This window comes from Lachancea lanzarotensis, scaffold LALA0S05 (assembly GCF_000938715.1).
Source record: "Lachancea lanzarotensis genome assembly LALA0, scaffold LALA0S05, whole genome shotgun sequence".
Lineage (NCBI taxonomy): Eukaryota > Fungi > Ascomycota > Saccharomycetes > Saccharomycetales > Saccharomycetaceae > Lachancea > Lachancea lanzarotensis.
The window spans coordinates 142487-168484 of NW_019212883.1; the positions used below are offsets into that span (position 1 = coordinate 142487).

A 25998-nucleotide genomic window follows, 5' to 3' on the forward strand; every position below is an offset into this window, starting at 1 on the left:
CAAAATACAGTACGTACCTAAACGTGAGACTGTCTCTTACACAAAGACTAGTTTTGAACCCATCATCTCGAGCTTTCGTGAAGTCTCCCAAACCTCAGATCTCTGACCTTCTTTTTCCAAGCCAAGTCATGTTTGTCTGTCGCTGGATATACTGTAATTAAACGGTCAAATATTGACTGCTGGCAAGTCATCGAGCATTAAAATTCAAAGAAAACGAGTATTTGTTTTAGGCTAAGGAGTCCTTAGGCCAAGGGCCATTTCATTCATATGTTATCCGGTTGAACTTCCATCAAGTGTGAAATATGAGCGCCTTGAGTGCCAGTTTTCGGAATGTAAAGTGGTATTTGAAAGATCGTGTTACAACAACGCCAGTCAAAGCATTCAATGCTCTCATTTCTGGACAATTAGCACCAAATAAGAATTTTAGCATGAATAAAGATCAAATATCGGAAGGAGATCATCTTTTGTTTTTCAACTGTCCGGAAAATGCAGGTTTAAGTCCTGATGGATATTTTGAATACCAAACGCCAAGGTCTCTTCTCCGGAATCAGAATCTTGTTTACAACAGAAGGATGTGGGCATTTGGAAGCATGGACTTCAAGTCTCCATTGCAAGAAAATAGGGAATACATTTGTCAGGAGACTGTCCGTTATTTGAAAGTGCTTAAAAATGATGTTTATGTTGGGATCAATCGGGCAGTAATGGACGCCGAGACTGGTCTTACCGCGGTGGACGAGCAGCGCACTTTAATATACACGCAAAGCGCATTGAGCTCGCTGCAAACCAGCTCACCAGAAGAAGTAAGTGATTACAGTTCGCTCCCACTGACATTCGACGATTGCAGTATCTTTCGATACAGTGCGTTGACGTATAACTCTCATAGGATACACTGGGATAGATTTTATTGCCGAAATGTCGAGGGCTACAAAGACATTATTGTTCAAGGTCCCCTCATGGTTCACATTATACTCAAATATGCCCGGTTCGGTCTTGGCTTAACAGTTACACGTGTGAAATACAAGAATATGCATATCTTGTACCCTGGAACAGCGGTGAGCATCGGGGTTCGCCACGTATCGCCCAAACAGCAGGAGATTGAGTTGAAAGATTCCACAAATGGACGGGTTTATTGTAAGCTTAGTATGGACGTGAAATGAGAAGGCAGAAGGTGCCGCTTCACTTCTTTAGAAAAAGTGATTGAGCTTGATATGTCAGCTCAAATTAAACCCCATTCAGCTTGAGGATCATCCCACAGAGGATCAAGATCTTCATAGTTTACCGAAACTGAAAATTGCCGAGGTTTGGATCGAAGGGAAAAATATAATCATGGATAGGATCATAAGACAGTAGCGTCAAGCTGACGCCCAACTGAAAATGCCACCAACACTAATTAAAGTCTTTCATGAATTTTGAGAAGCTTATATGATTTAACGACCTGTTATCGCCTTTCCACAAGATTTTCACACAGGGATGATGACAGGCAGCTTTCAAAGTACCACTATTTATACACAGTTCAAGATTATTTATTTCATCAAGTGTTCTTGCCAGCTAACGCAAGTTCTGCTTTGTTTCTGTCATTCAATTGGAGATTTCTATGTAGGCCCATCATCATCATCTATTATAATTGAACTATGAATTTCAGAAACTTGGTTTGCATCAAAAGGAACCTCACGAAGGGTGATACAAGCTTGTTATGTTAGGACGGTTACTATCGCGGAGGTCAATTACGCGACCATTGGGTATAATCCAAGCCGTTTCAAGACAGTCAAGTCTTCGAGCAAGGTCATCGTACATTGCCCATTCGAATTCAAAAGTTAAACGCATCAAGACCAAGGAAGAAATAGCCAAGGAAAAGCTGGAAGAGCAGCTCAAGTCCGAAAACCGCTTTATAAGATGGGGTGCAATTGTAAGAACCGAAAAATTCACTAAAGGAATGACCAAATATCTCATCGGAGCATATGTGTTCTTCTTGATTTATGGTCTATACTTCATGAAGAAAATGTATGCCAAGGAAAAAGAACTAGAGAAACTGGAGGCAAAACAATTGGAGGGTAAGGCTAACGAGTTTGAAACTCTAAGGATCAAAGAGCTTAGGGGTAAATTAAGAACTCGAGATGAGCGTAAACTAGCCCAGTATCGAGAGATGACTTGGGATGAAAATCAAGATTCGTCCCAATACGACCATGTAACCTTGGCGAACAACAATGAGAACAATACCAACAAGAAAATCTTGCCTGCCCGTGATACAACGGATTTTTACGATTTCAAAGCTTCCGAATATGACGAGGGGGTAAATTTTGAAGAAAAAGCGATCTTCATGGGCAGAAGACGCAAATGGCTCATGAAATATTGTAAAGGTGACGTTTTGGAGGCCGCATGTGGCACAGGGAGAAATCTGAAGTATGCAGATCTTTCCAAAATAAACTCTATTACGTTTTTGGATGCATCTGAAAAGATGATGGAGTTGACCCATGATAAATTTCGCAAAGAGTTTCCCAACTTCAAAAAAGCGGCTTTTGTTGTAGGCAGGGCAGAGAACCTTGTTAACTTAGCTGCCGGTGGTGAGGGGCAGGGTGTTAACCCCGATACCAAGGTTAAGTACGATACGATCGTCGAGGCTTTTGGGCTATGTTCATTAGAAGATCCTGTTAAGTCACTGCAGAATTTTGAGAGGCTATTGAAGCCCGGTGGAAGAATTGTGTTACTCGAACACGGAAGAGGTAATTATGATTTTATCAATAAGATCTTGGATGATAGAGCAGAGAAACGTTTGGAGACGTGGGGATGCAGGTGGAATTTGGATCTAGGCGAAATTCTTGACGATTCGGGTTTAGAAGTCGTGGAAGAAAACAGAACACATTTTGGAACGACCTGGTGCGTTATCGCCAAAAGAAAAGGAGATCTTAAGAAAAATGAAGAGGTCGGCTTTGTGGAGAAGTATGTTAGTTCGAGCATCAAAAACAAAATTGAGGCTTACGCAAATGTTGAAGGATCTTCAAAAAAGTTAAATGATGCAGAGACAACCAGCGATAAATAGAAGCTGTCAAAAAGTTATTCTTGTGTATACTGTAATTAAATACTTTTGGCTGCTACCTTTAGCGCTAGAGCTTAAGCGTTTCCCCTCATTTTCTCAGCATTTATGACATCCTGTCCTATTGATTCCATGTTATCCTTATCTATAAGTGAGCCGACATGACTATACGCCATACTGGCTTCGTACGCTGCCACCACCCTAGCTTCTGTTATGCCAATTTCACAGTGTGCCAAAGCTCTGATGACGTTAGAATATCGAGCTATTGTTCTCTTCATAGCTTCTGGGATAGGATCGTTTTTGTCAGAATAAATTTCCCACGAGGATTCTTCCTCGAGCCTTGTTATACTGACAGAGTTGGAACCTGGTTTATAATCGCCTGAGGCTCCTGAAAGAGTAGCTGCATTTCTGCCACTCACATTCGATGCGTCACTCGCATTGTCGACTTTGGAAGTCTTTCGCAGCCAAATGAAACCATTGACTCCCAAAATAACGGTGACATTGCCCGGTAGATTGTGAGTATGTTTTTTGGAACGAACTATAAGAGGGCTGCGAACTTGCAAAAACGTACCATTTCTCAATTTACCATATTTGAGCGATCTGGTATGCAGAGATGCACTGCCATCTTGAAATAGTGACTGAATTTCGGCATTTAGAAGGTCTCCTTCTTTCAAAAAATTGCGCATTTGGAGCTCATCGGATTCCGATTTTCTTCTCAAGACACCACCTGGCAGATTAACGGAACCTAGCATCAATACTGCATGCTGTTTGGCACCAATATCGACTTTCCATCTTCTGTTCCCCACTTCTGCAATTCTTCCAATTACATGATCACCGGTTTCTGGCGCATAACGGCCCCGCAACGGGATAACCGAAAGTAATCTATTGACTCTAGAAACAGTTCCTGCGACAGACGCATAGGTTTGATTTTCTAGAAAGTATGTACCATGACCACGCATCCAAACTGGGTCATCTGTGACCAATTCACCAGGAGTAACAATGGTTCCATCTTTTGCTACTTCGCCAGAGTCTACTTTATCTTCGTCGTTAGCCATTTCAACGTCACTGTCAGAATCAGATTCCAGTTCATTGACAAACTGGAACCCTTCCTGTCTCTTTCTGACACTCAAGACATCGATAGACATGTTATAGATGCCGATTGTCTTTGTCTCAAGGTTGTTCAACGCCGAGCTTTCTAGCTCATCGCCCAGTGTTGTATAGGTAGAATTTTCCAATAAACCATAGGCGCACGAGTACAAAAGTACTCTCGAGACTTGAACTAGTTTTGACTGAGTGACTAGACTAAGTTAGCCAGTAGAAGGCCTCAAAAGATCGAAAATGGCACCGGAAGATTTTTATCTTGGCGTTGAAGCAACTTGTCGGCTGAAATGCTTGGACGTTGCGAAATAAAAGCTTCAAAGAAACACGGACCGACGTTGATATAGCGTTGACTTCTTAAATACCAGATGATACACATGGAAACCGACATTGAAAAATGAGGTATTTGCGTCGGAAAACCCTAGACTAGTCTACGCTTTCCTACCTAAACTTTATTCCTGTCATTAGATATGGCAGATGTGATATCACTATATACATTTCTGTCGCTGCTAGCATTGACGGTTAATCTTAATATTGAGAACTAAGCAGCATTTGCTCAAGAGGTTGAAAGAATAATCGAATGGAAAACGATAAGCGACTGAACTTATTGCAAGTCTGTTTACAGAAACCGAAACACTATCTGACCTCTCACATCAACTCACTCTTAAGATCACTTCTAAGATCACATCCGGAAAGCCATATCAAAGATATCACGTGGGGATCTGGAAAAGTGGAAAAAAAGCCCAATTTGATGATCGAGCTAGCTCATCGCATCGCCCATCTTCTGTCTGTAACTCATCTCGAAAGCTCTCTTGTCGCAATTGCATGCGTAAAAGCTGTATTTTACTGTGCAAAAGATTCAGAATGACAAACTCTGCTAATGATGCGGTCTTGAACGCCACGTTCAAGTACCAACCTCCGGTCAATCGAAATATGCATGAGCTTGATAGATCTTTCTTCGTCACCAAGGTTCCATTGGTGGTGGTTCACTTCCCCGATCCTAAAAACATCAGTCTCTTCACGAACAAGTTCAAACAGGAAGTACTAAGCCTGCCACGAATTTCCAGAGTTGTACGGCTCGCAGCCGACGATTCCACAAACGCAAGCGCAGAACCACCGCTGAAAAAATCAAGTCTTGCCAATGACAATCACATCAGGAAAGGTGTTCTATTGCGCGAGTCACTCAATCAAGTTGACGAGCTTTCTAAACAGCTCTCACCTGAGGCCCAACAATTTATGAAAGAGAATCTCGCCATTGCCCAGCCGTACGAGTGCGTACTGGACTATTCGTTTTGGAAAGCAGAAGAAATCTTCCGTTCCATTTTGCCCGAACAGTTTCTGGACGAAATTCCATCTGGATTCACGGCTACAGGGCATGTAGCACATATAAACCTGAGAAATGAGTTCAAGCCGTATGGGCAACTTATCGGGCAGGTGATCCTAGACAAGAACAGTAAAGTCGAAACCGTCGTCGACAAAACAGACTCTATTGATACCAAGTTCAGAACATTTTGCATGCAGGTCCTGGCAGGAAAGAATGACCTGGTGGTCGAACAACGCGAGTCAAACTGCTCTTTCAAGTTCGATTTTAGTAAGGTGTATTGGAACTCTCGACTACACACGGAACACGACAGACTTATCCAGAAATTCCAGCCCGGCCAGTGCGTTGGTGACGTGTTTGCCGGCGTAGGGCCCTTTGCTGTGCCCGCGGGTAAGAAAAAAGTTTTGGTACTGGCCAACGACCTCAACCCAGAGAGCTACAAGTACATGGTCGAAAACATAGCCGACAACAAGACCGGGTCTTTTGTGCAGCCTTCTAACCTTGATGGTCGAGACTTTATTAGACAAAGCCCTCTTTTGGTACAACAATGGCGTCACAGGACAGCGGGACAAGTTGTGGTCCCTGGCGGTAAACGCTACAAGGACTCTAAGACTGGCGAAACCAAGAGAACGGAGTCCAGATCCGTCGCGATCCCTCGATTCTACCACCATTACGTTATGAATCTACCTGATAGCGCTTTGACGTTTTTGGACGAGTTTGTGGGTCTCTATTCGAGACATTCGGAAATTTACGAGCAGATAAAAGCGCTCCCTGAGTTCCAAGCGCCATGGATTCATTGTCACTGCTTTGAGAAGTACGATGCAACTGAAAGTCCCGAGCCGAGTATGACCGAACTGCACAGCCGAGTACATGCGAGGATCCTGAAGATCATGAATACCGACGACACGGTTCTGCCGTTTGAAAGCTTGCAATTTCATCTCGTGCGGAAAGTCGCTCCTACGAAACCCATGTTCTGCGTCAGTTTCCAGCTACCACACGTTTTACTATAGGTTCAAGAAAGACGGGTTTTACACATTGCATTGGTGGAAAACACAACTGAAACTACGGCAAGCTCAATTGGCTGAATCATTCCATTGATACAAAATGTCAAGAATTGATAGTTGACGATAATGGTAGTGGTACCTACCTGTGGTGTATACATCGTCGTGAATAGTGATGCAAGTCCATCTGGGCCTTACATCACCATCACCGCTACCGGCTGCGACTCACTTTTCGTTATTACAGACTCCCACCCTTCTTAATCACGCATACACACACTTTTCCCAGTTCAAGTCGTTTATCGCTGTCTGACTCGCGCTTCAACCTAGTCATCTCAAATTTGGCTATGTTTGTATTTTATTTTTCTCTAAAATCCCCAGGAAACCCGTGTTGTTATCACCACTAACCTTACAACTGAACCTTATCTCCTCTGTCCTTGCCTCTGTCTCGACATCAAGTCTCTATGTCCCTATGGTCATTGACTGGTGACGGTGATGATGATTCATTTGACTAAATGTCACCTCTGACGATGTGGAGTGATTGACTCATCATTCAATTTTTCTCAAGGTTGCCAGGGACTCGCACAGAAATTATCGCACGGCACCCATCGGACTCATCGAAAGGAGCGTTATTCCATGTAATATCTGAACTATATAAGAAAAAGGATGAATTCGATGGAAACCTACAATTTTGACAAACGGTTTTTAAAACTTCTTTTATAGAAACGCATAGAACCTCTGCGTGGCGAAACACATCAGAAGCGAAGCTACCAGAGCGTTCTTAGTTGCATTGTTTACTTAGACTTTTTTTTCTATCTTTTTTCTATCTTTTTTTCTATCTTTTTGGTGCATTTTTGGTAACATTTTGACAGTTTTCTCAAAACATTCGAAGAAGGAGTTTTCAGAGATTTTTGGTATTTTCTCAGAGTCAATTTTGATCTGATTTGAAGATTTAAGTTCGAATATAATCACACAGGTGAACTAGGTCCGGGAGGTCTTTTTTTTCTTCGCCGTATCTTTCGATTTTTCATTGGTTTTTTGGGTTTAGTCACATCTTGGCTAAGCTTTCAACAAGACATAACGGGATAGAGTGTCCCAAATAATAATTTCCATTGCATTTTACTAAAAGAAGATATCTGTCGAGTTTGTTCTCTGTTGCATCCAGAAAAAAGATGTGCATTATTGTTTAGGTCCGGGGGGCTTTTCTAGTGGAAGCGCAGAGGAAAGATTCAAGATATTACTCTGTTTTCTTCTCTTTTTTTTTGTGGGGTCGGTTTCATCATGGCGTCTCCTAAAAGGGCTATCGCCATTCCACATCCGTTCCACACACCCCAGTCCACCCCTCTTGGGAACGGCGAAAACGTCGCAAGACCAATTTCTCCTGTTTTTGAACCGGCAAATGGCATCTCTGTCTCCAAACAGGGACTACTGGTCAACCAGGCTGCAACTCTGCTTTCTGGCTTGACATCGAAGTTTTCCAATAACCGTGTCAATAACACCAAGCAACACTTGGTTGCGTATCTGACCGAAATAATCAAGCGGGCCAAGTGCTCCAAAAAGATTGTTTTGTTGTCCACTTTCTATTTCCACAAGCTCTACGCTTATAAACTGGACTCTATCACCAACTTGCCCGAATTTTCCAGATGCTCAAAACGCGTGTATCTGTGCTGTCTTGTTCTGGCCCACAAGTTTTTGAACGACCAGACCTTTTCCATGGCTTCGTGGCAACGCATCAGTGGTCTTCCTTGCAAAGACCTGTCTACCATGGAACGTTGGTGCTTGACTATCCTCGACTACGAACTATTCACGACTGATGCTGAACTCACAATGTGGTGTGACAAACACATCTACAATAGATTAGTCGATGCAGAAAAGGTCACCAATAAAAGGGTGAGAGATGGGCAAGTCACGGTGTTGCCTTCACCAATTAAGAGGGCCCGTAGATCGATAGAAATAGTTAGCAAATAGATATCAAGATTACAGTCTTTGTTTGTCTCAGCTTTTTTGAAGCTCAGTGGATGGTAAGAAATATGGGTATGGAGTCTACTATAGTAGACAATTTTGACTACGAAAAAAATGCGAATTCTGTGGATCGAACACAGGACCTCCAGATTTCTAGTTGACCGAAGTTATCTTCAGTCTGGCGCTCTCCCAACTGAGCTAAATCCGCTAATATTGAAGTTGTGGTGGATAACACATAATAATAACAAATCAAATACCTCATATGAAGAGATTACGTCTTAAGTATAGGAGAAGATAACGAGACTAGGAATGGAGGCTGTCGAAGACCCAGAGGCGTAAATTCTAGCCATCGATCATGTCAGGAATGCAACCATTCATGCCTCGAAGTACGAGGTATAAAGACGAGCATGACATGCTCGGATCACGGTTATCTTATATGCTAAAGAGAGCAATTAGAGAATCATAAGTAAACATTGAACAAGTGTTTGAATCATCATTATATCCGCTTGGGTATAATAAAAGTTATCGCTAAGTCCCACCTCTACTTCGGATCCATTATCCGGGACCGTAGCAATGAAGGTCACTACTCCTGTGAGGAACATACGAGACGGTCCAACCCAATGGTTAGCAAGTTACATAGACATCGCGGAGGTCGCAGACGATCATGGTAAGATGGACTTTGAGACTTTGATATGTGCTTTCAAGGAAACATATAGAGCAACGTTAGATCCATCCATAGTATTCGAGAAATGGGTATCATTGAAACAAACGGGTTCGTTAGATTCGTACAATAGCGAATTTCACAGATTGTTGGCTGCCGTGAATGAATCAGGACGCATACCACTTCGACACGTAGCGCATGCTTATACAATGGGGCTGAAAGAAAAAACAAAAATGGCTGTAAGAAGTAAAGAGCCATCGACGCTGATTGAAGCCATAAAGTATGCCGCTGTAGCCTCGGGTTATGCAGGAGACCCTGTTCCAGAAAAAAGAACCTACGGACTCAGAGACGAGGATGCTATAAAAATCGACGAATTTAGAGCTAAGAAGAGTTACCATCGGAAACAGAATTCAAAGAAGAGAGACAGACAATACTGTCTCTCACATAAATTGTGTTTTCGATGCAAGAAACCCGGACACTCTATCAAAGAATGTCAGAGCACTCCGAGTTCTAAATAAAGAACTGCCCATTGAATATCATCGCGAGTTTTGCGAGGTATTATTCATATAAAGGAAACACCAAAACGCCAAAAACATCAGAAAACAGAAAAGCCAAAAACATTCGGAAATTCCTAAGGAACCCATCGTCCAGGAGACAACCGAAAGTCGGAAGACGTAAGGAAATCTTGGTAGGTTTTACGGATAAGACCAGATCGCGTATATTGATCGATACGGGATCACCAGCATCTCTCGTACCGACTAGTTTTGCCAAAAACCTAGGTTTAAACTCATATTGTGCACCACCACTTCGTTTCAAGGGTGGGGTATCGAAGAAAACGTCGTTTACTGATCAAGCCGTGGCAGTAAAGCTCGATTATGAAGACAACCAATATGAGATCGACGCTTATGTCACTAAGGACATATCGCAAAAAGTCATTATAGACAATCCAATATTAGAAGAACAACCGAAGTTGCAGTCACAGAACAAGCAAACGCAGATGAAGTAGTCGAATTAGACTTCATCAGAACAGAACGGCTGGAAGGAAAGATAAGTGAAGACCAAGAACTATTTGTGGTTAGAATAGAAGCTACGAAAGAAGGCAAAGTCAACGATACATTCCAACGTTTGCTAGGATGGTTGAAAATCAAGTACCATGATATTGTGAGGAATGATTTACCACAGAAGAGAGAAAGAGATAATTTAGTTGAGCACGAAATCGACATTAAGCCAAACGAAAGGTTACCGCGTATGCAACCATACCGATTGACACCAAAGATGGAAGGTGTAGTACAAGAATTGATTGAAGAACTACTGAGAAAAGGTTTTATCGCACCTTCAAGAGCGCCGTGTAGCTCACCGATAGTATTGGTCAAGAAAAAGGACGACACTTATCGAATGTGTGTCGATTACCGAAGATTAAATGAAGTGACTGTAAAGGATCCTTCTCCCTTACCACATATTGAAACATTATTGAGTAAAATCGATGATGCACAAATCTTCTCCACACTCGACATACATAGTGGGTACCATCAATGAAACAGGAAGACCAACAAAAGACAGCTTTTGTTACACCAACGGGTAAGTATGAATACACCGTCATGCCTTTCGGATTAGTAAATGCACCAAGTACATTTGGAAGATATATGGCTGACTTATTTCGAGACTTGAAATTTTGTATGTGTCTATTTGGATGACATACTTGTATTTTCCCGCTCGAAAGAAGAACATTAGAACCACATAGATGAAGTACTAGGAAGGCTTAAGAAAGAATAACTTATTGCTAAGTTAAAGAAATCCCAGTTTTTACAGAAGAAGGTGGAATTCCTTGGGTATATTATTGGACCAAATACCATTGAACCAATTCAAGGCAAATGCGAAGCTATATCGAAGTTTCCATAACCTAAGACTGTTAAAGAAGCCCAAAGATTTCTGGGGATGATAAACTATTACAGAAAGTTTATACCTCGTTTAAAAACTAGCTCGACCTATTGTTGAGTTTATAAGAGATAAAGAATCGTGGACCGAACCACAGGAAGAATTGTTCAAAGCATTTAAGAAGCACCTAATGGACAAGCCGTTGCTTGTGCCATTCAAAGAAACGGCCAATTACAGACTCACGACGGACGCGTCGAAGGAGGGGATAGGAGCTGTCTTAGAGGAAGTGCAAGGCAAACGAATGGTAGGAGTTGTAGGATACTGTTCCAAGTCGCTGGAAAGAGCACAACAGAACTACCCTGCAGGAAGAACTAGAATTACTAGGTGTGATCGCAGCACTCGAGCATTTTAAATATGCTTTACAAGGAAGAAGGTTTCTGTTGAGAACAGACCATTTAAGTCTACTCGCACTGAAGAATAAGCGCGAACCAAGTAACCGACTTGCTACTTGGATAGACAGGCTGGGAGAATACCAATTTGATTTTGAGTATTTACCAGGAGATAAGAACGTGGTGGCCGATGCCATCTCGAGGGCCGAATATGCCATAGAATTGGATGCCCTGGACTCCGTCCCGAGAATAGATCCACGGAGTTGGATAGAGGACTGGAAGAGTGATGTTTTGGGAGCTGCAGCTCTGCAAAATCTGAACGTAATAAGGAACACGAATGTTCCGCCTGCCGATCGCAGTGGTTATACGAAATTCAAGAAGACATTCGCGTGGTCTCCGAAGTTTCGTGAGAAATTTACGTATAGGGATGAGACCCTACGTTATGAAGACCGTATTGTTGTTACGAAGAACAAACAAAAGGAAGTCTTAGAATCGTTCCATGATGACCCATTACATGGAGGACACTACGGTTCACACATCACACACGCAAAGATTGCTGAGAAGCTATACTGGCCAAATTTAGCTAAGACAGTCAACCGCTACGTGAGAACTTGTATACAGTGTCAGTTGATGAAAGCCCACCGACCACAACATAATGAATTGACAATGCCACTACCGATTGCGGAAGGACGCTGGTTCAATTTATCGACGGACTTTATCACCGGATTACGACCTACTTTCAATGGATCCGACATGATCCTGGTGGTGGTAGATCGATTTTCGAAGCGATGCCATCTCATCGCATGTCGAAAAACAATAGGGGGAGGACAAGTGGTTGATCTGATGTTTAAATTCATATTCGCTTACCACGGATTTCCCAGAACTATAACAAGCGATAGGGACATCAGATTTACGTCAAACCACTATCAAGAGATGACAAAAAGATCGTGAATAAAACAAACAATGCCATTAAGCAACCACCCACAGACAGACGGACAAACTGAACGTTGTATCCAGGTACTGAACAGATTGTTGCGAAGTTATGCAACTAATCAACACCAGGAATGGGATAGATTGTCACCGCAAATTGAATTCGTGTACAACTCAACTTACAATACAGCCATACAAGGTATACCGTTTGAGATCGATTTAGGGTATAGACCTAACCCGCCATTGTTGGATACAAGCGGACAACTCGAAGCTAGAAGCTGGAGCACGCCAGAATTAGTCGAAAAACTTAAGGCACTTGACATTCAGACTAAAGAGATACTTAAAGAAAACCAAGATAGAATGGAAGTATCAACGAATAGGAAGCGGAGGGAGTTAGAATTGAAGATAGGAGACTATGTGTTGCTTCATCGTGACGCATACTTCAAGAAAGGACAGTATAAGAAACTTCAACCGATCTATGTTGGTCCTTACCGCGTAGTCAAGAAGATAAATGACAATGCGTTTGAACTAGATCTACCCTCTACGACAAAAGCACATCGTGTCATAAATATCCAGTGGGTAAAGAAGTTTGAATACAGAAGAGATCAGTTTGTCAAAGAAAGGCCCAGAGGGTAAATAGAGAAAATGGAGAGGATAGACGAAGTTGTGGCCATTGTAGGATACAATGAACAAGAAAAAGTGTATTACTGTCGGATGATGCACGTAGATCCTAGAGTAACAGTAAGCTTTTCCGAAGAAGAACTGAAACACTTAGACGCCGCAAGGAGAACCTCATTTATTGCAAATTTCGAGCAGTTACTCGAACGGGACTCTTCCGAAGAGGGAGGGGAAGATGTCGTGAATAACACATGACAATAAGATAACCAAAGACCACATATGAAGACATTAAGCCTAAAAGTCTAGGAGAAGACAACAAGACCGAGAGTGGAGGCTGCCGAAGACTTAGACGTTTAAAGCCTCGATGCGAACATGTCAGGAATGCGACCATTCATGCCTGAAAGTACAAGGTATAAAAGAAGAGCATGACATGCTCGGATTACGGTTATCTTATATGCTTAAGAGAAGGGAATCATAAGTAAAATTGAACAAGTGTTTGAATCATCATTATATCCGCTTGGGTATAATAAAAGTTATCGCTAAGTCCCACCTCTACTTCGGATCGGTCATCTAGGACCGTAGCATGACAGAGGAGATTGATGATTGCGGCTAATAGGTAGCCATCGGAATAGCAGCTACCTGTCGTTCGAATTTTCTTAAAAGTTGACAATCACCATTGGGAACATGATGAAGTTGCTTGGGTCACTAGGTGTGCTTGTTGTGTTGGCACTGTGACGGAACCTGACTTTTGATATTATCGTTGTTTTAGAAGCTTGGCTTTTCTTGTGCATCTTATTCTGTCTTTGACTACTGAGTACGGATATGGATGTCCCTAATCTGAAAGCTTTCACCGGTACAATCAGCCAAAAGAAGTCCTCAAGCGACTAGGTTCACCTTCTAGTGTGACACATATATCAAGTTTGTTACAACTAAGTGGGCCAAAAATCACAGCACACGTGATACCTGGCGTCAGCGTCAGCGTCACTCGAGTTCATGTTTAGTATCTATACTGACGGTAAAGGTTTGTGTCCGTCAGATTTGAATCTAAAAAGGACTTCAACTGCTTTCAATATCCTCTCAGCATATTCTTGCAAATATTGGGTGCCTATAATGTCTTCACGGGTCGCGAGTTCTGAATTGCGAGAGTCCGCTCTCAGAAATCGCTTGCGCGAACGAACCGGAAGTATTTTCAAAAGTCGTCACGAATCTGGTATGGGACGCTCGCAAGGCATCAGTCATGAGCAGATTTTGATCTCGTCAAGTCCAACATCTTTGGCCCAAATTGCCAAAAATTTAGATGGTGATATCCTCGGGTTTTCCAAGCATCGCACTGTCGATAATATTATGGTCTTGGGAGCCACCGGTCTCACAGGATCACTAATTATTGCCAACTTGATACAGCCATGGATATATTTGAACTCAACAAATGAAATTCAGCGTAAACTGGACAATTTGGGTCCTTCCACCGAACTACTTGACAAAAACAATCACTTCTTCAAAAGACCGAAACAACCTCTCTGCAACGTACTGACACGCAAGAAAACCGTGGAAATAACGAAAAACGTGTTCTGCTTTTCGAGGAAACCAATTGAACCTGGCACTGTCGGTAGTCTCAGCGAACACGATTCTGGCTGGGAACACTCAATTCGTTATAGAGGGTCCACGTTATTGTGCAGATACGAAAACTTCGAATGCGATGAACCAGTGGTGAGCATGGGGTACGTGGAGCTACCAGTCTCTTTACAGCAGCAAGAAGAGAAAACAGCCATTGAAATGCACGTTCAACAATATTCTTATCGTCTCAAATATGAAAATTCGCAGGACGAACATGGACAAACCTGTCGTCACACGTTGACCGTGGAACTCAAGATAAATGTGGTGTCGCTGATAGAAAAGGATTCCGAGAAATGGCCCGAGCTGTTCAAGACTTTGTTTGGCGAAGAGCCCACTACCGCCAGTGTTGTGACCAAAAAACTCGAGCAGACGATGCTTTGGAATTTCCCTTCGTTGAAGCAAGTTGGCACAATAATATCTGCACTGGGATCGTCAGATCATCAGCAGCGGACGACCAACATTTCCCGGTCGTTTGTAGACTATGATTTGAATATGCAAATGATCCAAGTCTTCAGCCAGAGTAAAGATGTCACCACACCGAAGAAGGCCGTTGTCATCACAAGTTTCAACAATTTGCTCCTAAGCTCTGTGTCAAGATATTTTAACACTAAGTTGAGCTTGGAACAGGACCTGGCGACCAGAGTGCCAGGTCTAGACAAGCTCATTATTTTGAGACCTGGTCCATTAGTTGGCTCGCACTCTTCGAACAACACAGGCGATTCCAGTCTTCAAGAGACAAAACCGGCTTTCATTCCAGAAACGCTTTTCGCAATCTATCGTGTCAAGAGAAGCTGCTTAAGACGCAAGATCAGGTTTGCTAGAGATTTGTCCACATATGGTCTGAAGCTGAAACTGGGTGAGATAGTGGCCAGAATAGCGTACCATCGCTCTTGTTCCCCTCTTATTGGTTACGTTGTACCAGCATACAAAGTTGCATACGTCGCGGTTTTGAAGTCGCTTTACTTGACGGACGGCGACGGTTTTGTGGAAGTCATTAAAAGTGACAAGATCGATCATCTAACATAATTTGAGCCCAAGTGTGTCCAAGTAAACTAGCTAGCACCAATTATATATGTATCTCTTTATCTGTAGAGGCTGGCATTTACCATTTACTCGATCCAAGGCATCTGTTTGGCTACTGGTAAGGTCCTTCTTCACTCATCACTTTAATCGAACAAACATATCAGAAGCATCACTTAACTGTAAAAAAGCTGATTCAAATGACCAGCCAGCAGCCTCCTATGGTCGATGCATTGGATCATCAAGATATCGAGGCATTGAGATCACAGAGTATGTATCGCTCAACATTGAGAGCCAATTCTTGCATCTAAACTAACGCTTTCAACACTGTAGTATCTGATTTGACCGCCAAGCTAGAGAGGTTAAAGAATAACGAAAATTTCCAAACGTTATATGCTGAACAGCATGCATCAGACTTTTCTCAGCTACCGAATGATGCCATCGACGAGGCACCTGGTAGCAGAGAGGAGAAATCGACCTTTGAAGGAGCTCATCTCTTGCCGGATCCTGCCGCCACAAGACATAAAGATGTCACATCAATTGAGCGGGAGCGTTCAGACACACCCCACAAGAAACAGGAACTAGGTTTTTCTGCGGCTCTAGGGTCGCAATGGTTGCCAAACTCACGAGAACCAACAGAACATAAGCTTTTCGACAGTGATTTGGAGGAGCTCATCAGCACAAATATCTTAAATTCACCAACAAAGCGCACAGATGAGGCCCAATCTCTTCAAAAACATCAATTGGGAATGGACGGGCTCTATCGTGCATTTGGTATCAGTGTCTTTCCTGTCGTGGACCCAAGTGATCTGGATCGTCAAGAAGATGGGACTGTAAGCATTCGCAGACAAATGCTGGGATTGAGGCTAGAGATTTATAACGAGCTAAATGCTGAATTCGAACCGCCTTACTACGTGCTGTTCAAGCAGGACTCAAGTGCGTCTCGTTGGAAGCTTTTCAAGCATACGGTTCCGTCTTATGTGGGACTGGAAGATTTGTTCGAACGAACTGGCCGCTGCAATCCGCTCTCCAGTTTGTCCGAAATATCCACTTTTGGCAAAAAGGTCTATATGGCCTTATTGTATGTGTCTATTAAGTTACAAACTCTCAGCCGGCTGGAGCAGGAGGCCAAAATATCGAATCTACAAACGGATCCAGCGTGCGCAATGCCATCTTTTCAAATTCCAGGTGTCCCAACTCGTTTCAAGCTCGAGATCGACAGCCACGACGTTGTGGCATACTCCTGTACACCACTTGTGAAGCAAAATTGGGCCTCGATACTGCTGGGCCCTTTGAGTGCCCTTAGTGAACGCTTGAACGCACTAGTAGAGTAACGTCCTCAGCTTCGGGCTATTGGGAATGGCCCAGTACATTATTCCAGGACCAATATATCCCATGGCAAGACCTAGCACCTTCTCCAAAACGGTGTGGTAGTAGATTGCAGTCACACACAGGACGAATCCCCACACTATCAGGACCCCCACGACTACAGATTGCAGTACAAGCCATATTTTGGAACTGCTGACGTCTATCTCGTTTGCAGTCATATATTGACGAGCACTACGCAGCTCCTCCCACAAGATCAAGCTCACGGTGGTGAGAAAGCAGAAATGTCCGCTCACATCGAATCCGTTCACCCATTCTCCGCCCTGTTTGCGGCATGTTTCCGCAGATTTGGTGGTGCTAGTCGTGCAAGAACCTCCAGTCCAAACAAATATGCCATCTATCACGAGAAACACTCCCAACAAAGCCAAATTCTTCACGACAATCTTGGCAAAATAGGGTTTCACCGCTTGCAAGAGTGTCTTATTGTTCCGTTGGTTAACATTGCGAGCGTCCAGAGGCAAAGAATACGCTCTCGACACCCGCAGTTGCACTTGAAAACACGCTAAAGCTATAAACAAGAAAGACCAGATCAGATTCCCGCGATACGCGAATATCTGGTTGATCCAGTTGCCAGACGAAAGAAGGTAAAAAGTATCCTTCTGATGGTCCAATTGAGACGAATTTACCACCAAATTGACCACAAGACCGAGCAAAAACGCGCAAGGATAGATAAACAGATATCTTCGGTCCTGTATGAACTTGTACATGCCGTTTTGTCCACAAATGTTTTCGGTTTTTCGGTGATGAGATGACATGAGATGAGCTCGGAATGGTCAATATAGTAGGTCGTTTACCTATAAAATATCTTGGAAAATTTGGACCAAACTTGAACATTAAACCATACCAACTGACCTGAACGCATTCCAATTCCAGTACTACGTGAACTGACAATGCTTTATTCAGACGAATTGGGAGTTCCCAAAACTGACCGCACTCTTTGGAGACTCCGAGTCGATGAATTAGGCAGTGAAAAATGGGAATACTTGACTGAAGAAGCTGCAAAGCACGATGCACAGTCATCGTACGCAAGTTATTTGTTGGGAAGCCCAGGATTTCAGAGGCCCGAAGCCTTGGGAAATGGGGACGAAAAAAGTGCTTTTGAAGCTGCTTTACAAGGTGCTCGCTTTTTTTCTCTACTGCAAGACCCAGAATCAGGTATATTCCCATGCCAGTATAAAGGACCGATGTTTTTGACGGTGGGTTACGTGGGAACTATGTACTGCGCTGCAATTCCGATCCCAGAACCGGTGAGAATCGAATTGTTGCGATACCTGGTCAATACGGCACATCCCGTCGACGGTGGGTGGGGACTTCACGAAACTGACAAATCTACCGCTTTTGGAACAGCCATAAACTATGTGGTTGTGAGACTTTTGGGTCTTCCAGCTGACCATATAGTGTGCAAAAGAGCCCGGAAAACCCTTCACACACTGGGCGGCGCAATTGGTGCTCCGCACTGGGGTAAATCATGGCTCTCGATACTAAATCTTTATAAGTGGGAAGGCGTCAATCCTGTGCCACCTGAGCTCTGGCTACTGCCGTATGCACTTCCAATTCACCCTGGTAAATGGTGGGTTCATACAAGAGCTGTGTTCTTGGCGCTCGGATATCTAGCGTCGGTAGAGTACTCATGTGCGGTGACACCGCTCCTAGAAGAAATACGAGATGAAATTTACATCCAGAAATTCGACTCAATTGATTTTAGCAAACATCGCAACACTGTTTGCAATGTGGATCTGTACTACCCCCACACAAAATTTCTGGACCTGGCAAACAACGTCCTGACGTTTTATGGAAAACACCTGAGGCCCGGTTTTGTTGCTAAATACAGCAATAGGAGGGCGTATGATCTCATTAAGAAGGAAATCCAGAATACCGATTACTTGTGTATCGCACCAGTGAACATGGCACTTTGTGCTGTTGTCACCTTGATAGAAGAAGGACGCGATTCACCCGAGTTTGGCCGCTTTCTAGAAGGCTTCAATGAAGTATTATTCATGGGTCCTACTGGTCTCACAGTGATGGGCACGAATGGAGCACAAACGTGGGACTGTGCTTTCGCAATTCAATACTACTTTATGGCCGGGCTGGCAGAGAGACCTGAGTTTCATTCGACCATTGAAAATGCCTACAAATTTCTCTGTAGAACACAATTTGACACAGAATGTGTCCCAGGAAGCTACCGAGACAAAAGGATCGGAGGATGGCCCTTCTCAACGAAAACTCAGGGTTACACAGTGTCTGATTGCACCGCTGAAGCGCTCAAAGCCATCATCATGGTGAAGAACTCCCCTGCATTCCAGAGTATAAGGAACGAGATATCAGATGAGCGACTATCAAAGGCAATTGACGTCCTCTTAGGACTGCAGAATACTGGGTCATTTGAGTATGGCTCCTTCGCAACCTACGAAAAGATAAGAGCGACCACGGCACTAGAAAAGTTGAACCCTGCCGAGGTCTTCGGTAACATTATGGTAGAGTTCCCTTACGTGGAGTGCACGGACTCTTCCATTTTGGGTTTGACCTACTTCACGAAGTTCTACACCTATCGCAAGAAAGAGATAGAAAAAGCCATCGACATTGCTATAAGATACTTGAAGAAGGCACAGTGGGAAGATGGGAGCTGGTACGGATGCTGGGGAATCTGCTTCACGTACGCAGGCATGTTTGCACTAGAGGCTTTCAGTACTGTTGGAGAATTTTACAGCAACTCTGTCCATGCAAAGAAAGCATGCGACTTTCTAGTTTCTAAGCAACGAGCAGACGGTGGCTGGAGCGAATCTATGAAATCGAGCGAATTGCATTACTACGTGGAAGCCGAGACATCATTAGTTGTTCAAACAGCATGGGCTATCATAGGTTTATTGCTTGCGGAATTTCCGGACAAGCCAGTTATTGACCGAGGCATTCAATTTCTGAAAGGTAAGCAATCTGCAACTGGTGAATGGTTTTACCAGGCCCCAGAAGGTGTCTTCAACCATTCATGTGCTATCGAATATGCCAGCTATAAATTTTTATTTCCAATAAAGGCGCTGGGGTTATATGCCAAAAGGTATGAAGTAAAAGAGTAGCCTGATAAGTAAAATGAATAATGAGGCGTCTGAAGGTTGCGAGTTCAGACCCATTGAAGCTGAAAAGACACCTTTCCACAAGAAAAAAAATGACGTATGATTTACCTTTAAGACATTTTATGCTCCTCCTTGAAAATTTCCCAGGCCTTACTCAAAATGGTGAAGACATACTCAGCAACCATTTTTCTTTCCATGGGCCAAGATTCCTGTATTTTGTCGGGATGTGTTTTAGAGGCTGCTCTCAGATATGTTATTTTGACTTTCTTGGGCATCACCAACGTAGAAGAAGGTACCTCTTTCCAATCGCACCAATCTAGGATAAGCTGCAAGCGAGCTAGTAGTTCGCGAAGGTTTTTTTCATAGCCTTTTGACCAAGCAAAAACACGTTGCTCAACTTTGTCGTGGAGAAGAAATCTTTGATCCTCTAAAGCATTGGAAGCTTTACCTTGAGCTGTTTTTTTTTTTTCTTGCTGAGAGATAAAAGGGCTTGCTTCTCTGTTTGTGGTTGAAACAGGTTTAGGTTTTGGTTTCGATGTGGCTTTGAACTTCTCAGGGTCCAAAGCCTTTTGGCAGCGGAGCCTGGCATCAAGGACTTTTTTGGATGTGACTCCCTTTTCTATAAGTGCTTGATATGTGAGTAGAGCGTTCTTGTAGTCTTCGATTGCTTCAAGCGCTTGTGCCTTGTTTGACAGAACTTTCGTCCACATATCTTTGAAGGTTTTAACCGGTGCAGCATGTGGAATCTCTTGATCTAAATTATTCAGCGGCACTTTACTCAAAGCTTCATCTGCATTTTCAAGAGCATTTCGATACTGACCTAGCTTCAATTGGCATACAATCATGTTTGAAAGTGAAATCGTTTGCCAAGGATGAGTTGAAGGCAAACTGTTGTGACTTTTCTCATAATTTTGTAACGCAAGGTCATAATCGCCAGCTGTAAAAGCCTCTGATGCCTTGCCCTTGAACTCTTGATAACTATGAAGCTCAATGGGTGATAGATGAACATTATTGGTAAAATTGTCTTGATGGGGTTCAACGGACGAATCAAAGTCGAAATCGAGTAGGTTTTCTGCTTTGTCCTTTCGTTGAGTTACTGAAGCTTCCGAATCAAAAGTGCTGGCTTTCGGTATTTCCTCAGACACCTCGAAATGTCCACGAGCGCTTCTTGCTAAGTTAGACGTTGGTGGATGCTGATTCTTACGATTTGCCGACAGATTTTGTGTACCGATGTTTGGGCGAAAGGAACGATGACTTCCTACTTGCGCGCTGTCTTGTTCTGACCGGGCCGAGATGTGCTGACTGAACGAGGTGGCTTGAGGGCTGGAGGCCTGTTTGAAAGTGGAATCCAAAAATGTACGTCCTTTCGACAGCCATCCCGAAGCGAGCGAGAAAAGATCCGGTTCTTCGCTTGTGTTGCGATCGGCTGGTCTGAGATCATTTTCTCGCTTGTGAGACATTCTTTCCACGATACGCTCGTACACTATCCCTCGGTCGTGATAGTCAGTGGCTTTTTCCAAGCTCATCCCGAGCGACATAAGTTTGGCTATTTCCATATCTTTTATTTCGTCCACCACCGGTGGTTCAGAGTTCACTTGCCCATATGTGGATTCGAAGGATGATTCGGGCATTTGTGGCGGGGTTGGGGAGTTAAATACGTCAAAAGCGTCATCTAAGTCGTCTGAAACCGGTTGAGCAACATTTTCAACGACTCTGGTTCCCAAAATTTGATCTAGATCAGAATAAACCGGAGTTCTTGAACCCGTTGATTGATGAGGCACTGGATTGTCGTTTACTTGCTCATTTGCGGTCCCTTCATTCTTTTCAACACCTTTAAATGTCGAGAAGAGGTTTGAAAACGGATCGGCCATGCAAATCACTGATAATGGAGAATTAACTACTATACCTACAAGATAGCTAGTATGATACAAGGGCAAAGAGCCCCCGTCAAGTTCGTGAAGCTGGCCTTTAATTTTAATTATTTGATTTTTTTGAAATAATTAATATTTCGTGGATAGTGCTATCACCAGATTATATAATCCGGAGACTCGAGTACATTCGTACATAGCGAGCTTCATTTCAAAATGTGAAAAATAATGATGAAAAATTACCATCTCATCACTTAAGCTGATGAAGCGAGTGTAATTGAAAGACACACTCTATAAGTCTTTAGACAATCCTAAGTTTCAGTTATCAATCGCCATGCATTTGATGTACACTTTGGGCCCGGATGGCAAACGTGTGTACACGTTGAAGAAGCTGAACGACGAGGGTGAAATTACCAAATCTGCGCACCCAGCTAGATTTTCTCCTGACGACAAGTACTCAAGACAGAGAGTGACGTTGAAGAAGAGATTTGGTATGATTCCAAACTGAACAGGATGAGCGTGCGACCGGCGTTCGGATGTATAGTAATAATAATAACATAGTGTGTTTATTTCCAACAAACATTTCACCTTTTTTTTTGGTTTTTGGTACTGGTTTCCGAAGAGTTTCAACAGGTTTGGTGATGGCTCGTGGATTCCGCTGCATGCTTCCCTCCCAATTTTCACAAAGGCTCCCGTTTTTGGTTCGTTGCCGTCATATTGAACTGCACGCTCTTGTGATAGTTCTCGCTCATTTGGCCCATAATCTGCAAGTTCTTGTTGCGTGCATTGATATTCTGCAACTCCTGGTTTAGAGTCACAACACTTTCATTCAACCGCTCAACGTTGTTAACTATACGGGCCAAGATACTCTGGTGAACTTGTTCGTACGGATTTTCCATCTCTTTTGGCTCAAATTTACCCGAGAATCTCGATCAAAATCGCGATTTTGGCAAGAAGAGCTTGGGGATTTGAACCGAAAGCTTTTTAGAGGCCAAAACCAATCGCTTGATATCCCAAATGGCCATTTTGACTGAAATTGTTCACTCGAATTAAGAACTACAAGTACTAATTTATATACTTGTCATGACATCGAAATTGACATCAGAAGAAGCTGGGAAGAGAAACAAGACAAGAGAAATAAACAGAGTCCCAAATAACTCCCACGAAGCATCAAAATCGTATTTTAATCTCTATAGAAACGCTTGTGAGAAACCAATGGTCCCGAATACATCGAAAAGCTTCTGAAATACGCTTCACAAATCATTACTTACATTTTATTAAAAACTCTTATCACTTTTGTATTTCGTGTCACCTTTCCGTAGATAGCTACAACTTACCTTATAAGAAATAAAAGGCTCAAGGCAAAAAGACACATACCATGTCAACCTGACCTTAACTTTTGAAAAACTCCGGGTTTGGACTCAATTGCTGCGATTACAACTCGGTCATGGAGACCATCGATGTGCAGAACAGGTCTTTCGTGGTTCGGTGGCTCAAAGTGCAAAAAAGCGACACTATTACGTTCCAATTGAAACCTTTGAAAAGGTCGGTAGAAGCTGGGATTTACAAACGACAGACGACTATCAACAATGACGCATTTGAGAAGAATGGGTCTGGTGAAGGAGTCGTCAAAAATACCGGGGATGGCTCTCCCTCAGCCGGTAGCGTTCATATTGCCCCAGACACGAAATCGCTGCTTGATTACGCATTGAATCGCAGTAATTCTTCAACAGAAGACGTCAACCAAAGAAATCGCTCCAAAACGATTTCTGCCGTTCAGCATTTGGCGCAGGACATCCCATTGGACAAAAAACTGACCAGTCAAGGCTTTACGCAGGTCAAATGGCTCGGTACCATCCCAGGTAACGAATTTGTCGAGGGTAACATCCAAGCGGACGAAGATGGCTACTACGCTTTTGTTCTTGACAATACGGCTTCCAAGACCGCCAAAAAGAAGATTTTGCTCGGCGTCGAGAACAAAACACAAGGGCCCAACATTCCGGTTCATAGAAGTCGCTCACAGCTTCTTCGTGTTAAACAAGGGCGTATCTTGCAAGGATATATGCTGAAAAAGAGAAGAAAGAAGCTTCAAGGTTTCACCAAGAGGTTTTTCAAACTAGATCTCAAGTATAAGGCCTTCTCTTATTACTTGAACGAACACAACAACGTGTGCAGAGGTGAAATTGTGATTCCACTAGCAACAGTCAGCGCTAACAAAATGACAAGATTGATTATTATCGACTCAGGAATGGAAATCTGGGTGCTTAAGGCCAAAGATGAGTCTTCGTGGAGCGAATGGATAAGTGCTTTACAAGACTGCTACAAAAAGGAAGAAAAAGTACCAGGGGCTACAAAACCACCCACAGAACTATCTGATCCTACCAGCATTCTGGCGGGCCTTCGAGTTATCGAGCAAAAATTAGACAAATGTCGCGCAAAGTCACTCAGCTATCTTCCTCCTGCTCAAGATTTGAAGGGTGCAATCACGTCAAGCGGTCAAACGAGTTCCGTGTCACGAACACCCTCAACACACTCACTCTCTCATATTTTCGGTAAGCACAAAAACAGTTCAACTGAGGTTGTAAATACTCCCATCCCGGATGGCACCAATGAGAAGCAGCAGCCGTCATTACCCTTTGAACATCAACTTTACAAAGATTTAGGCGAAGTGGAAGATTTACTACGACATTGGCTGAATCTCAGCACCAACATGATTAACAGAAATGGATCTTCAGATAACCGATCCATTTTTAGTGACGAATTTTATGACGCGGAGGACAATAACCTCAATAACGAGCTGGATCATGAGTCTACGGACGGTGTTATTATGTTGAATGACGAAGAAGGCGTGGACGCGCTAATGCTATCTCAGGAAGACCATACAGGAAAAGCTGAGGACAATGACGATGACTTTTCATCCAAATATGATGCAAAATTTGTGCAAAAGAGTGTACCGGCGCCAGCGGGAGGAGACCTTTACCCATTGGACCAGGTAAGAAAAGTTGCACGTCGCCAGGACATTCCTGAAGCTGTAGCATCTCCTCCCAGCCTGCTTTCCCATCTAAGAAAAAACGTTGGCAAAGACCTCACCTCCATTTCAATGCCTATAACATCAAACGAGCCCATAACCATTTTGCAAACGCTATCAGAGACATTTGAGTACAGTGAACTTCTGAACCAAGCCGCGTCTACTCCAGATGAGGCCCATCGGATGGCATTAGTCGCAGCTTTCACTTGCTCCTATTTGTCAATGCATAGGAGTAAAACGCGTGCTTTACGTAAACCGTTCAACCCGCTCTTGGGAGAAACTTTTGAGCTTGTTCGTGAAGATAAAGGCATTCGTTTAGTCTCGGAGAAAGTTTCACACAAACCGCAGAAATTTGCATTCCACGTTGAGCACGCAGAGTGGGAATTATCTTATTCCGTGTGTCCTATCCAAAAGTTTTGGGGTAAATCTATTGAATTTGTCAACGAAGGTGAGCTGAAGTTGACGTTCAAGTCAACTGGAGAGCGGTACGAATGGTCGCAACCTGCTACAATTTTGAAAAATCTTTTTGCCGGAGAGCGGTATGTGGAGCCCACCAACCATATGGAGGTTGTTTCTTCACACAACATGAAGGCTCGAGTGGCCTTTAGGGCGGCGGGAATGTTTAGCGGACGTTCTGAGGAAGTGTCTATTGCTATCCACCATGGCTCGAAACAAGTGGCCACTTTGAAGGGAGGATGGACCAAAAGCATTGTGGACGCAGTCACTGGCGCCAAAATTTGGGAAGCAGGAAAGCTCGTTCCACATCAAGAACGCAAATACGGCTTCACACAATTTGCTGCCGATTTGAACGAAATCACGGAAATAGAAAAGGGAAACCTTCCAGCCACAGATTCCAGGCTAAGGCCCGATCTGCGTCTATATGAAAACGGCGAGGTAGCCGAAGCAGAGCGTTTGAAGCTCGAGCTTGAACAGCAACAGCGTGCCAGACGTTTAGAAGGTAAAGATACTATACCTCAATACTTCCGTCAAGTCTCGGAAAATCAATGGGAGGTCATAACTGGATCTGAGGGCTACTGGGAGAGAAGGAGACGTCATGACTGGGACAATGTTGTTCCCTTATGGTGAGAATGCCGAATGTATGAAGATCTTTTTTTTTTGGACATTTTTGAA

At 43.3% G+C, this 25998-nt stretch overlaps 13 protein-coding genes, 1 non-coding gene and 1 pseudogene across 15 annotated transcripts, besides 3 other annotated features; 10 read left to right on the plus strand and 5 right to left on the minus strand.

Moving 5' to 3' along the window:
* Nucleotides 1-302: 302 nt before the first annotated feature.
* HTD2 (LALA0S05e01772g1_1) lies at nt 303-1157 on the plus strand (the record flags this gene model as incomplete). The annotated part of the gene is made up of 1 exon (XM_022772148.1): nt 303-1157. One exon carries the CDS (start codon nt 303-305, stop codon nt 1155-1157), a length of 855 nt encoding a protein of 284 aa, XP_022628501.1.
* A 536-nt stretch (nt 1158-1693) lies between these two features.
* On the plus strand, nt 1694-3037 carry OMS1 (LALA0S05e01794g1_1; the record flags this gene model as incomplete). Its single annotated transcript, XM_022772149.1, has 1 exon — nt 1694-3037. The coding sequence occupies one exon, from the start codon at nt 1694-1696 to the stop codon at nt 3035-3037; it is 1344 nt and encodes a 447-aa protein (XP_022628502.1).
* Nucleotides 3038-3108: 71 nt separating this feature from the next.
* RRP4 (LALA0S05e01816g1_1) lies at nt 3109-4176 on the minus strand (the record flags this gene model as incomplete). Its single annotated transcript, XM_022772150.1, has 1 exon — nt 3109-4176. The coding sequence occupies one exon, from the start codon at nt 4174-4176 to the stop codon at nt 3109-3111; it is 1068 nt and encodes a 355-aa protein (XP_022628503.1).
* A 778-nt stretch (nt 4177-4954) lies between these two features.
* On the plus strand, nt 4955-6460 carry TRM5 (LALA0S05e01838g1_1; the record flags this gene model as incomplete). Its single annotated transcript, XM_022772151.1, has 1 exon — nt 4955-6460. One exon carries the CDS (start codon nt 4955-4957, stop codon nt 6458-6460), a length of 1506 nt encoding a protein of 501 aa, XP_022628504.1.
* Nucleotides 6461-7729: 1269 nt separating this feature from the next.
* PCL5 (LALA0S05e01860g1_1) lies at nt 7730-8416 on the plus strand (the record flags this gene model as incomplete). Its single annotated transcript, XM_022772152.1, has 1 exon — nt 7730-8416. The coding sequence occupies one exon, from the start codon at nt 7730-7732 to the stop codon at nt 8414-8416; it is 687 nt and encodes a 228-aa protein (XP_022628505.1).
* A 109-nt stretch (nt 8417-8525) lies between these two features.
* LALA0_S05e01882r lies at nt 8526-8618 on the minus strand. The gene is given in 2 exon segments: nt 8526-8562; nt 8581-8618. It is a non-coding gene; the product is annotated as a tRNA-Phe (tRNA).
* Nucleotides 8619-8764: 146 nt separating this feature from the next.
* Nucleotides 8765-8957: a long terminal repeat (Ty3 LTR retrotransposon).
* Nucleotides 8765-13441: a mobile genetic element (degenerate copy of LTR-retrotransposon of the Ty3/gypsy superfamily).
* Nucleotides 8984-13138, plus strand: LALA0_S05e01926g (annotated as a pseudogene). The gene is given in 9 exon segments: nt 8984-9586; nt 9586-10119; nt 10122-10604; nt 10604-10726; nt 10728-10799; nt 10801-10905; nt 10905-11036; nt 11038-11286; nt 11288-13138. Coding segments are annotated over 9 exon segments (4152 nt in total).
* Nucleotides 13255-13441: a long terminal repeat (Ty3 LTR retrotransposon).
* Nucleotides 13442-13993: 552 nt separating this feature from the next.
* Nucleotides 13994-15523, plus strand: HIM1 (LALA0S05e01970g1_1; the record flags this gene model as incomplete). Its single annotated transcript, XM_022772153.1, has 1 exon — nt 13994-15523. The coding sequence occupies one exon, from the start codon at nt 13994-13996 to the stop codon at nt 15521-15523; it is 1530 nt and encodes a 509-aa protein (XP_022628506.1).
* A 215-nt stretch (nt 15524-15738) lies between these two features.
* MCM21 (LALA0S05e01992g1_1) lies at nt 15739-16851 on the plus strand (the record flags this gene model as incomplete). Its single annotated transcript, XM_022772155.1, has 2 exons — nt 15739-15787; nt 15851-16851. 2 exons carry the CDS (start codon nt 15739-15741, stop codon nt 16849-16851), a joined length of 1050 nt encoding a protein of 349 aa, XP_022628507.1.
* Nucleotides 16840-17610, minus strand: YFT2 (LALA0S05e02014g1_1; the record flags this gene model as incomplete). The annotated part of the gene is made up of 1 exon (XM_022772156.1): nt 16840-17610. One exon carries the CDS (start codon nt 17608-17610, stop codon nt 16840-16842), a length of 771 nt encoding a protein of 256 aa, XP_022628508.1.
* A 183-nt stretch (nt 17611-17793) lies between these two features.
* Nucleotides 17794-19974, plus strand: ERG7 (LALA0S05e02036g1_1; the record flags this gene model as incomplete). Its single annotated transcript, XM_022772157.1, has 1 exon — nt 17794-19974. The coding sequence occupies one exon, from the start codon at nt 17794-17796 to the stop codon at nt 19972-19974; it is 2181 nt and encodes a 726-aa protein (XP_022628509.1).
* Nucleotides 19975-20081: 107 nt separating this feature from the next.
* SWA2 (LALA0S05e02058g1_1) lies at nt 20082-21842 on the minus strand (the record flags this gene model as incomplete). Its single annotated transcript, XM_022772158.1, has 1 exon — nt 20082-21842. One exon carries the CDS (start codon nt 21840-21842, stop codon nt 20082-20084), a length of 1761 nt encoding a protein of 586 aa, XP_022628510.1.
* A 331-nt stretch (nt 21843-22173) lies between these two features.
* NOP10 (LALA0S05e02080g1_1) lies at nt 22174-22347 on the plus strand (the record flags this gene model as incomplete). The annotated part of the gene is made up of 1 exon (XM_022772159.1): nt 22174-22347. The coding sequence occupies one exon, from the start codon at nt 22174-22176 to the stop codon at nt 22345-22347; it is 174 nt and encodes a 57-aa protein (XP_022628511.1).
* A 172-nt stretch (nt 22348-22519) lies between these two features.
* On the minus strand, nt 22520-22738 carry DAD4 (LALA0S05e02102g1_1; the record flags this gene model as incomplete). Its single annotated transcript, XM_022772160.1, has 1 exon — nt 22520-22738. The coding sequence occupies one exon, from the start codon at nt 22736-22738 to the stop codon at nt 22520-22522; it is 219 nt and encodes a 72-aa protein (XP_022628512.1).
* Nucleotides 22739-23286: 548 nt separating this feature from the next.
* On the plus strand, nt 23287-25953 carry OSH3 (LALA0S05e02124g1_1; the record flags this gene model as incomplete). Its single annotated transcript, XM_022772161.1, has 1 exon — nt 23287-25953. The coding sequence occupies one exon, from the start codon at nt 23287-23289 to the stop codon at nt 25951-25953; it is 2667 nt and encodes an 888-aa protein (XP_022628513.1).
* Nucleotides 25954-25998: the final 45 nt, after the last annotated feature.